Source organism: Hoplias malabaricus, chromosome 4 (genome assembly GCF_029633855.1).
Source record: "Hoplias malabaricus isolate fHopMal1 chromosome 4, fHopMal1.hap1, whole genome shotgun sequence".
NCBI lineage: Eukaryota > Metazoa > Chordata > Actinopteri > Characiformes > Erythrinidae > Hoplias > Hoplias malabaricus.
The window spans coordinates 18,312,789-18,325,708 of record NC_089803.1 but is presented as its reverse complement, the minus strand read 5'-3'; the positions used below and the strand labels follow the sequence as shown (position 1 = coordinate 18,325,708).

Genomic DNA, 12,920 nt, shown 5'->3' with positions numbered 1-12,920 from the left:
GACTGTCTGTGTGGTGTGTTCTCTCTGTGTCTGCGTGTGCTCCAGTTTCCTCCCACAGTCCAAAAACACACGTTGGTAGGTGGATTGGTGACTTGTGTGTGTGTGTGTGTGTGTTGCCTTGTGAAGGACTGGCACTCCCTCCAGTGTGTGTTCCTGCCTTGCGCCCAGTGATTCCCAGTAAGCTCCGGACCCACTGCAAAGCTGAACTGGATAAGCGCTTACAGACAATGAATGAACTTAAAGCCAAAACTGTCATTGATAAACAGTGGTATTGGCCAATACAATCGGGATATTAAGTTGCATATCATTTTGTGTCTACTCTGAACTAATTTTACCCTCTCTCATTACCTACGCTTTACTTACAGCTCAGCCAGAAAACAAAATGAAAACCGTTGAGAACTGAAATATAAATGGAGTAAATGTATTATAATTATATTATTACATCGTGTACTTACAGTACGTTTTGTACGTCTTACACAATGCAACGTCCTTAACTGAGAACAGACATATTCAAGGAATAAAACATTCTATTTTAGGAGCTAGATTCTGAATTTGAGTTTTCCATTGCACCTTAAACAATGCAGCAGAAACGTTCTGACAACTAAATCTTAATTCCACTTCAAGTGGCAGCTAACATTCGGGTACATATCATTTACTTTTGTGAAACCCTTCACCTCCATCATAACGGGGCCAAAACTCAAAAGTAACAGGTTTTTGAACTGAAAGTGAGACTGAGAAACGCAACTGAGAAAACGCACAATTAAAAGCAGTAAATAATTATTTATGAAAGTGAGATTCAAACCTGACAGTTAAATGACAGATATTAGAACGAGCGGACATTTGTAACACTAGAGAAGCCCTGAAGGGCCTGATAACTTCTTTCATTTACTTTTTGCTGCACTGATCAAGAATCAGTCCGGAGCCTACCAGGAATCATAGGGCACAAGGCAAGAATACATTCTGGAGCAGGCGCCAGTCCTTCACAAGGCAACACACACACACACACTCACACTCTCTCACACACACACACACACACACAAACTCACACTTATGGATACTTTTGAGTCACCAATCCACCTACCAGCATGTGTTTTTGGACTGTGGGAGGAAACCGAAGCACCCGGAGGAAGTCAACGCAGACACAGGGAGAACACACCAACTCCTCACAGACAGTCACCCGGAGGAAACCCACGCAGACACAGAGAGAACACAACACACTCCTCACAGACAGTCACCTGGAGGAAACCCACACAGACACAGGGAGAACACACCACACTCCTCACAGACAGTCACCCGGAGGGAACCCACGCAGACACAGTGAGAACACACCACACTCCTCACAGACAGTCACCCGGAGGAAACCCACACAGACACAGGGAAAACACACCACACTCCTCACAGACAGTCACCCGGAGGAAACCCACGCAGACACAGGGAGAACACACCACACTCCTCACAGACATTCACCCGGAGGAAACCCACACAGACACAGGGAGAACACACTACACTCCTCACAGACAGTCACCCGGAGGAAACCCACGCAGACACAGGGAGAACACACCACACTCCTCACAGACAGTCACCGGGAGGAAACCCACGCAGACACAGGGAGAACACACCACACTCCTCACAGACAGTCACTCAGAGGAAACCCACACAGACACAGGGAAAACACACCACACTTCTCACAGACAGTCACCCGGAGGAAACCCACGCAGACACAGGGAGAACACACCACACTCCTCACAGACAGTCACCTGGAGGAAACCCACGCAGACACAGGGAGAACACACGACACTCCTCACAGACAGTCACTCGGAGGAAACCCACGCAGACACAGGGAGGACACACCACACTCCTCACAGACAGTCACCCGGAGCGGGACTAGAACCCAAAACCTCCTCACACAGTCCCTGGAGCTGTGTGACTGCGACACTACTATTCTGAATAACAATTTATGATTTAATTCATGAATTATATAAAGTTAAATTATTGTTAAACTAATGACTGACAAAGAAGTAGTTTAGCAAACGAAACAGGTAAAATGTAAATTAAAGACAAAACGCAACAATGTCCAAATCATTTAAACCCTACATTTCATTTAAAATAGTACAGAGCATGGGTGGCTCATAAGTTAGGGCAATGGGGTGATGGAGGAGTTGCCCCAGAGTACTTTAGTTATAGACAACGTGAGGCTTGTTCCAAATTGTTCCCACTACTCGATTTCCTACATTGTTCACTATGTAGTGAAGAATACAGTGAATAGGGCGTTATTTTCCAGCACAACCCTGTAAGAACCATTGGAGCCGCTAGAGATCTGGTCAGTATGGCTACCATTGAAACTCAACAATGTAATGTAGCACTAATGCTGTCCCATACAATCACAGATACTGGCGTCTGAATTGTGCACTTATAACAAGCTGGATGGTCCCTCTCCTCTTTAGCCTGGAGGATGCACAATTCATGATTTTCAGATTTTGATTGGTCTGACCACAGGACACTTCTCCACTTCACTTCAGGCCATCTTACATTAGCTTGGGCACAGACTGCGTATCTGCATCCTGTTTAAATCTGTTTTTTCTTTTGTTTGTTTGTTTGTTTTTGCATTTGTGAGTTCTAACTTGCTTTTATGACTACAGTGATCAACTGTGTTCACTGACAGTGTTTCTGAGCCCATTTAGTAATTTCAGTAAAGAAATCTGTTTTCAATTCTGTACCATTTGAGGGCCCAAAGACCATAGCCAGCTAGTACTGGTTTTAGCCATTGTTTCTTTACTATTTTATGTTCAGAAACATTATTTTGGAAATTTCTATATTTATTTATTATAGAATTATTACGTCATTTGTTCACTGTCCCAAATTGAAATGGAATGTGTTGCTGGCATCAGCTTGAAAATGGGTAAATATAAATATATATATATATATATATATATATATATATATACACTGTCTTTGGTTTATTTTCAATTAAATACAGGTTTTGGATGATTTGCACATCATTATATTTAAATGTTTTTAGTTACATTTAGTTCAGCATCATTGGAGTTAGAAACTTAGCACTGATAAAGGACTAAAATAGAATAAACACAAAAGTGTATATATAAGAGAATAATATAAATTTTATGGCCTTAACTGCACTGTGTGCTGAAGTGGCTGTGTGAAACTGTCCACAGCTCTGTGTGTGTGTGAGTGACTGGGTGAGTGTGTGAAACTGTCCACAGGTGTGAGTGTGTGAGTGACTGGGTGAGTGTGTGAAACTGTCCAAAGGTGTGAGTGACTGGGTGAGTGTGTGAAACTGTCCACAGCTGTGTGTGTGTGTGTGTGTGTGTGTGTGGAATGATTCCAGGTAGGCTCTGGACCTACCGCGACCCTGAGAAGGATAAGGGTTACAGATAATGAATGATTAAATGTGTATTGATTGTGTTAACAAAAATGCATACATTTTTTAAATATACTACATATTTTTTAATTTTATGAGTAATTTTGGTGATGGGTGCACTTTTTTTGGTTTAAAATTTGCCCCCAAAAATTTCTGTGCACTTGCCAGGAGGAGAGAGACATGTGAGCAGTTTGAGGAGTGATTACTGAGTAAAGTCAGGAATCACTGATTTATGATCTTGTGAATAATACTTCAATCAGCCATAACATTAAAGCCACCTCTATGTTCCTGCCTTCATTGTCAATTCTAACAGCTCCACTGACTGCACACATGCACTTGGTAGATCCACAGTTACAGACTGTAGTCCATCTGTTGCTCTCTATGTGCTGTTTGCCCCATTTCATTCTGTTCTTCAATGGTCAAGACCCAAAATGTCAGATATGATTTGGGTGGTGGATCATTCTCAGCTGCAGTGACACTGATGTGGTGATGATGTCTTAATGTGTGTTGTGCTGGTATGAGTGGATCAGACACAGCAGTGCTGCAGGTAAAAGAGTGTAGAAACAAGCAGGTCATTTTTAATGTTTGGCTGATCAGGGTTTATAATAAATGAAGGATGATTAAGAGAAGTGAGATTTCTGGTGAAGTTCTGTTCTGAAGGTGTTTTGCATCGACAGAGGACACGCTTCTCTGAGTGCTCCATGCTTCAGTGCTCTGGGAGTGTTTATAGTCCTGAGTTTAACACTTCATCACTGAGAGCTGATCCAGAAACTTCTTCACCCACAGCAGCCATGACTTTAATCCCCATCTTCATCTGGACCCTGATCTTCTGGACTACAGGTCAGACTCTGTTTCAGATTTGTTTTTAAAGAGTAATATCACTAATATATTGTTATTTTATTGTTTTTATGTTCAAACTTATATGGTCCTATTCTTTTCCAGAGTCTGCTGGTCAGGTGACTGTGACTCAGACTCCTGCAGTGAAATCTGTTCTTCCAGGAGATACAGTCACTATCAGCTGTAGGTTCAGTCAGGCAGTGTACTATCACAGCTCAAATGGTCACTACTTACACTGGTATCAGCAGAAACCTGGAGAAGCTCCTAAACTCCTGATTAAATATGCGAATCAGCTCCAGTCTGGTTTTCCAGTTCATTTCAGTGGCAGTGGATCTGAAACTGACTTCACTCTGACCATCAGTGGAGTCCAGACTGAAGATGCAGGAGATTATTACTGTCAGAGTTTCCATTATATCAACAGCAAGAATGTGTTGCCACAGTGAAACAGAGCCGTACAAAAACCTCCTTCACTCCAGCTGCACAACTCAAACATCATCAGTTCAGTGAAGTCGCCCCCCGCTGGTCGTTCAGTAGAAACTGATACTTGTTGTAGCTCCTGTTGTCCATGAAGTGCTGGACAGTGTAGAGATGACCACAGCTGAGAAGAGTAGTCCAGACCTGCTTAAAGAAGTCAGGTTATAAAATGTAAGATAAAGCACAGTGTTTTTTTTTTATTTCTAACGTGTGCTTCCTCTCAGAGTTCCAGTTCACTTTCACAGACTGCATCTGTTTAAACGTGAGAGTGATCTCCTCTTCCTCTGACTCCAGCTCAGTGTTTAAAGCCTTGTGTTTGAAGCACAACATTAAGACCACCTGCCTAATGTGCTGTTTGAAGAAAGGGGGGATGTGTCAATATGACATTTATATCAATGTCCACATCCAGTGTCCTCCAGCAGAATATCATCTGTAGCACCTCATATTATTCCCCCGGGACATCAGAATTCAGGTTTGACAACCTAAGGCTTCACATATATTAAGCTTCATTCATTCATTCATTATCTGTAACTGCTTATCCAGTTCAGGGTCACGGTGGGTCCAGAGCCTACCTGGAATCATTGGGCACAAGGCGGGAACACACGCTGGAGGGGGCGCCAGTCCTTCACAGGACAACACACACACTCGCAAATTCACTCACACCTATGGACAATTTTTGAGTCACCAATAAACCTACCAACGTGTGTTTTTGGACTGTGGGAGGAAACCAGAGCACCCGGAGGAAACCCACAGGGACACGGGGAGAACACACCAACTCCTCACAGACAGTCACCCGAAGCAGGACTACCTGCTGCACCACCGTGCCGCATATTCAGCTTCAGAAAAATGAAAATGAAACATCAATGGGATCATGGTTCAGTTCCATTGTATACTGATTGTCTATTTTTCTTCTCAACAATGTTTTGTTAATATAACCATTAGGATTAGATTTTCAAGGGTAATTTTAGAAAAGGAACAAAGGACTTGTCTCCATTTTGCTGTGTACACTGATTGTCTATTTTAATGTTCTGTAAATATAACTTTTAGGTGTATAAATACGTTTAAAGCATTTTCATTCATTCATTCATTGTCTGTAAGTACTGATCCTGTTCAGGGTGGGGGTGGGTCCGGAGCATACCCTGAATCACTAGCCTCAAGGCAGGAACACAACCTAGAGAGGTAGTCAATGCTTTGCAGGGTGACACACTCACACATTCTCACCTAGGGACACTTTTGAGTCACCCGTCCACCTACCAACATGTGTTTTTGGACCATGGGAGGAAACTGGAGCACCCAGAGGAAACTCATGCAGACATGCGGAAAACACACAGAACTGCTTACAAGAGCAGGGCTTGAACCCACAACCCCAGCCTAAGCACCCTGGAGCTGTGTGACAGCGACACTACCTGCTTCGCCACCGAGTATTTTCATGTAAGGTGTAATTGCAATTCAAACATTATTTTGCCCATTTTTCATTTGAGGCATAGTAAAACAACAAATAACATTCAAGTATTAATACATTACTTTCAATGAAGAATGCTCTTAGGCATCACTCAGTACAACATCATAATAATTGCATCTCCCATTAAGATAACACAGTAGGATAATCACTTCATTATGACATCACAGCATCTCAGTATTCTATCATGACTTCACATTAGCTAAGTCTAATTTTATGACATCACAGTGGCTAAAGTGCTGGATCAGACACAGCAGAACTGCATGTAAAAGAGTGCAGAAACAAGGACGGCGTTTTAATGTTTTGGCTGATTAGTGTTTATAATAAATGAAGGATGATTAAGAGAAGTGAGATTTCTGGTGAAGTTCTGTTCTGAAGGTGTTTTGCATCAACAGAGGACACGCTGCACTGAGTGCTCCATGCTTCAGTGCTCTGGGAGTGTTTATAGTCCTGAGTTTAACACTTCATCACTGAGAGCTGATCCAGAAACTCCTTCACCCACAGCAGCTATGACTTTAATCTCCATCTTCATCTGGACCCTGATCTTCTGGACTCCAGGTCAGACTCTGTTTCAGATTCAGATTGGAGAAATTCCTCAAGAGGATCTTTAAAATATAATTTATATGATTTTACTTACTGTGTAAAATAGTTTTTCTTTGTCTGTTTCCCAGAGTCTGCTGGTCAGGTGACTGTAACTCAGACTCCTGCAGTGAAATCTGTTCTTCCAGGAGACACAGTCACTATCAGCTGTAGGGTCAGTCAGGCAGTGTACTATCACAGCTCATATGGTCACTACTTACACTGGTATCAGCAGAAAATCCTGGAGAAGCTCCTAAACTCCTGATTAAACTCGCAAATCAGCTCCAGTCTGGTTTTCCAGCTCGTTTCAGTGGCAGTGGATCTGGAACTGACTTCACTCTGACTATCAGTGGAGTCCAGTCTGAAGATGCTGGAGATTATTACTGTCAGAGTTACCATTATATCAACAGCAATAATTTGTTCACACAGTGAAAGAGAGTCGTACAAAAACCTACTTCAGTAAGGGACTGCACTGCTGCAGTGAAACCTACTGCAGGTAATGAGTTGAGGATGTGAAACTACACAGTCACACACAAACATCTACAAATTACAAAGATCTACAATGTGTTTTCAGTAAAATAATCTGGTCAGTTCAGTTACTGCTTTAGCTTCATTAGTGATAGTCTAATGCAGATGTTCCCAATCCCAGTCCTGGAGATCCCACACTGTGCACATTCATCCTGCATTGTCTCATTGAGCACAATCCAGTATCAAATGAACAAGCTCCTCATGGGCTGGGTCAGCCGTGTAGAGCTGGGAAAACACAACAAGACACAACACATAAGGTCTCCAGGACCAGGACTGAGCTCCACTGAACTAAAGAACCCTCCGCAGGACAACAGAGTCACAACTGAACAACATGAAATCCCTCTGCTGCAGTTCACTTCAGTTTAACACTGGTTTATTAATTTCCTCACAATGCGGTTAATCCCTGACACATTCATTTATATTAAGGTCGTGGTCGGTCCATTGTTCAGAGCATAATACCATCATTAACATTCTAGAGCTCTTAAACATTCTTAAGACAATAACCCTTAAGACATATGTATAACACTGTAAAAAGTAACACTGGTTTATTCATTTCCTCACAATGCGGTTAATCCCTGGCACATTCATTTACATTAAGGCCGTGGCCGTGGCCCTTATATTAAGGGGTTATTGTCTTAAGACAATAACCCTTAAGACATATGTACAACACTGTAAAAAGTTTCACCAGCTTCAACGTAAAAACAGTTCCAAAGGGTTCAAAAGCTGCTTTAAAATATTAAGCTAAATCCAATTAGATTGATTATTTATTTCAACTTAAGACTTTCAGTCAAATTTGGCTTTGAATTACTTTCTGCAAGTTGATTTGACTTTAAACTGCTTGTTTTTTGACTTAACTAAATACACTGAAAATACACATGACTCATTCCAACATAGGTACTTTAGTTAAAGAAATATTGACTTTACATTTTTAAACTTAATTATTGTGACAACCAGTGTCAAGAAGAATGTCCAGCATCATAGCTGCCTTTAACACTTCTTATTAAAACTCTCTGAAAATAACATAAAGGAATAAGCAACAAGCAGCATTTGACTGAGGCTGGTAAAGAGACTCAGCCGGACCCTTACCAATGCTGCAGTGTTTCACCCTGAGGGTGAGGGCTCAGACAAAACACTGTTCTCACTACAATGAAAGATCTAATAGGTCCAAACAACAATTAACAACCTAACCTAAAAGCATCATATATATTATTCCCACCATCACAGCACAAAACAATTAAAATAAAACCTCAAAATGTAATTTAAAAACTTGAGTTTAAAAGGCTGAAAACTCTAAAGTTAAGGCAAGGGACAAAAATGTTGTCATGACTTATTGCTTAACAAATGTTTTAAAGTGCACCATCTCTTTAATGGCACAACATAGGTCTTTACAGTTCCACCTTCAGTAACTTCAGCTCAATTTTCCTGACTTTGCCAGCAGCCATGAGGAATGTTTTGATGACCCATGAAGTGCCTTGGGCCAGTGGTTAGTTTTTACTTGGCTCTGACTAACACCACCTCCTTTTAATGTTGGGTTGACTGTTCTGCCATTTGCTTTGACTCTGAAGCGTCAAGAGGTACTTGTGCCTCCATCTTTCCCAGAAGCAAGAATCTGAACCCTTGTACACTTCTGATGTTACAAATCTGCCTGGAGGTGGAGGAGGATGAGGCTTCTGGGTCAGGATCTTTGCTGAGGCTAAAGGGAAAGTAGTGTTTGAATCAGTAGTAATTAGTATCAGTAATCTTGAGCTGATGAGAGCAGAAACCTCTGCCATAAAGTTTGGGAGAACCTCATGAGTGAACCTGGAGGAGTTGTTTAGTACCAGCATGAAAACTAAAATCCACTGTGAAAACACAATCATTCTTTACCATATGAGAACTACGAGGCTCCTTGAAAACCTATGTGCAGCCTTTTTCACTGAGGTACCTGGATACCTTCCTGAAGTTACTGCCACAGTGTGAACAAATCTGTTGAACAGGTCCATTAAGAAAAAAAGAAGCTCAATAGGGCATTGATAAAACTGGAAGTATCTACTGACTCAATCAGCTCTATATGCACTGCACAGATGCTGAGACATGTGAAAAGGACTGTCCATCTGCAGTGGATAGACACCTTCCAGGGAACAAATTTGTCCAGACTCACATTTAAGAAGGGCACTGTTACAGCCTAGGTAAACTGCAAGAAAAAAAAAAAAAAAGTCTCCCCCAACTCCTCCCACTCTATCCCACCAGACCAAGAAAACCACACAATGTCACAAGATTCAAGTCTCAAGATGTTTTAATGCTATAATGGAAGCAAAACGTCAGGAGTGATCTAGTCCCAAAATAATCAAAACCCCTTTCCACCCAACATATATAACTTAACCTAACCAAAAACAATTAAGAAAGAAAATACAAAAACATACCCTAACATAAACAATTCAACCCATTTAAGGAAAAGAAACTACACCCCCTACAGCTTCCAATTTAGTAGGATAACTATTGTGTTAACCCTACATTAAGTAGTTGAATTACACACAATCCTTAGTCTGACAGGAAGAAGCAATGGTTAGGGTGAAGAGGGGAGGCCCCTTTCAGCCAACCACCAGGGCTTTATATCTGTTCCGCCTTAATCCTGTCAGCCAACCAGAGCACTGTTCCAGCAGTAAATCAGCAGCAGCACCTGAGGAGAGAAACACAAAACACACAAATAAGTCACTAGACACAACAGACACTTCAGTACTTAGGCAGTCAGCAATTTTGTACTCAGCAGTCTTGCCACAGAGTTTATTCCATATGACTTATTTGTGTAATTATGTAACCAGGGTGCTTGACTCTAGCGTGGTAATGGTGTATGAGGAGAGAAACAACATGACTATAACCTGAGATAATAAGAGGACACTTCTCAATGGTATCAAGTTTGGCCTGTGGAATCCAACCTCAAATTCTAAGCAGAAAAGCTTCATCCAAGAAGGGACTAAGTGTGTGTTTGTGTGTTCACTAGCACAGATGGGTTAAATGCTGAATCAGTTACCCTAAGAGGATCAATAAAGTGACGCTACTTTTCAGGGCAAGAATACTTCCTGAACTGAACCCTAGTTGAGTACGCATGTGTGTGTGTCCATATATATATATATATATGCAGCATATAAGTGCTCATCAGAAAGTAAAAATAAACCAGGTGGTTAACTAGCAAATACGACTTCACTCTATTCAGGTGCTTTCCTGAAGATCCGTCCCACTATACTCAGATAACACTGAGATTAATAATATAGTCATCCTAATTTTTCCCTGTTTAGTGAAAAAACACAACCTCCCTCCCAAAGATTCTGTGGAACATCTGTTCTATATTTGGTTTGTAGGCCCCATGTTCAGGTGCACCTTACTGCATGCTTTATTTATCTGCAAATGTGATCTTGGTGAGTGAAAGGACAGAGGATCTACACAGCTGTTGGAATCACCAATTACAAAAGTTTAACAGACAGTGTTTCTGCCGTCATGATGCAACGACATCAGCCTCTGTCCAGCAACTACCTTGTTAATCCCAGAACATCCCTGAGAATGTGCTGACACCTCTTTCGTTTCTGATGCAGTGGAACATGAAAAATGAACACCCCAAAAGCAGGTGGTTAACAAGTTTTTCAGTTCCCAAGTAAACATTTCTTGAACAGTTTAGTAAAAGTAAAAATTTTTTAATTTTAAGTTATTTTTTAAATGTCATGTAAGTTAGATTTTACAGTGTACTGTAATCCCTCACTACTTCGCGGTTCATCTTTCACGGATTCACTACTATGCAGGTTTTTTCAAGGGGGCTTATGGCCGCTATATCCCGGATATTGAGGGAAAATCTAGGAAAACCATGAAAGATGAATAGCCAAAAAATTTCATTAATATTTACTTGTATTAGACTAGGCCTGTAGGTGACAAAATATATCATTTACAAGTATTTCTTACATACAGTACATGTATTGTTCATGTCCACATCCGAGTGAAATTTACTGACGCTAAATAAAACTTAGGAATTACTCTATTAAAGAAACTGGTGGGATATCACATGTAGTTCCAGCTGAAAAACATTATAGAATGACTGTTTCATACAAAGGGTGGGTTTTTAACAGCACAGGGAGGGTTTTAAAAGTCCAAATACTCGTTAAATACTTAGAAAAAATATCTTTCCTCTACTTCGCGGAAATTCGTTTTTCCGAGGCATCGGAAACGAGGAACAACCGGAATCGGAACAATCGGAAACAAACGAGGGATCACTGTAATACCAATATTAACAGCTAATATCCATTTTTCTGTTATGATTGTAGAGGATTCTGTTAGTATAACAGATGGGAGGTGCAGGCGAAGTGCCCCTGGCGTAGAGTTTTCTTCACAGGCGCGAGTGAGCTCTCCTCACAGGCACGTGCGAGCACATTTACTCACCAGCGCAAGTGAACACAGTTCACCGGCAATTAAAACACGTTCTCCCTCAGTTGGGAGTGTGGAGAGACCAGGAACAAACGCGACTGAGTGAGCCTTGGAGAGCTGAGCAGCAGTGAACTTGGGCTCCCCCTTGGTGGGATTATATGGTTATTTTGAATAAGTAGATTGCTTTGCTGCCAAAGAATATACTTATCTTGCTTGCCTGCTTAGGAAAGGTCAATTCTTATATCAAAAGGACATGAACTCAGTCACAGGATAACAGGGCATGAACCCAGTCACAAGGTGAAAATAGGAAACTCCTGAAGGCCACCGTTTAACCATAAAGATTATGTCCAAACGGGTGGCAACAATGCAAAACAGGAACAACGTCCTGAGTAGAAAATATGCTTACATCATTAACTAAAGTATTGAAAATGACAGCTTATCAATAGAGGAAGTCAAGGGAGGATAAATATGTGTGTGTAACAACTGCATGTCAGATCTCACTCGTACTGCGCTGTGAAGTGACATCTCCAGAGATCTCTGTCCATTAATCGTTTGAAGAGTGCACCCACTGTTGCCAGTCTTTCTTCCATGCATCAAAAAGAATACGCTGCGACACCCTCTTTGCAGTCAAGGTCTCATTCAAAGTTTCCATTCCACCTCAAATGGTACCAATAAACATTGTGTTTTAACACTGATTAAGGTAAATAACACTGAGAAAATTAAATAAAGTGTCCTGAATTTAAGTAAATGCCCTGGATGGAAACAACACACTGCCACTGTTCAGAGTCCTGTTGGAACCTTCTAGCAGTACTTTTTGTTCTCCAAATCGGAAAAGCCAGTCCAGTGTTGACACATCTCGTCTCACTATGTGCTAGCAGAGTTATGACACGGAATGGGTGCTAGTCCTTCACAGTGAGACACACACATTCCCTCACACCTAGGGACACTAATATTTGTTTCAGTCACCAATCCACCTACCAACATGTGTTTGGACCGCAGGAGGAAACTGGAGCACCTGGAGGAAACCCATGCAGACAGGGGGAGAACACACCCAATTCCTCACAGTCACCTAGAACAGGCCTCGAACCCACAACCCCAGGTCATATTAGTATCACTTCATTAGTGATAGTCTAATGCAGATGTTCCCAATCCCAGTCCTGTACACATTCTTTATGCATTGTCTGACTGAGCACAACCAAGTAACAAATGAACAAGCTCCTCTACAAATTACAAAGATCTACATTGTGTTTTCAGTGAAAAATCTGGTTAGTTCAG

At 41.4% G+C, this 12,920-nt stretch overlaps 1 gene segment (V, D, J or C); it reads left to right on the top strand.

Moving 5' to 3' along the window:
• The first annotated feature begins 4,170 nt into the window (after positions 1-4,170).
• LOC136694950 (probable non-functional immunoglobulin kappa variable 6D-41) lies at positions 4,171-4,659 on the top strand. The segment is given in 2 exon segments: positions 4,171-4,219; positions 4,322-4,659. Coding segments are annotated over 2 exon segments (387 nt in total).
• Positions 4,660-12,920: the final 8,261 nt, after the last annotated feature.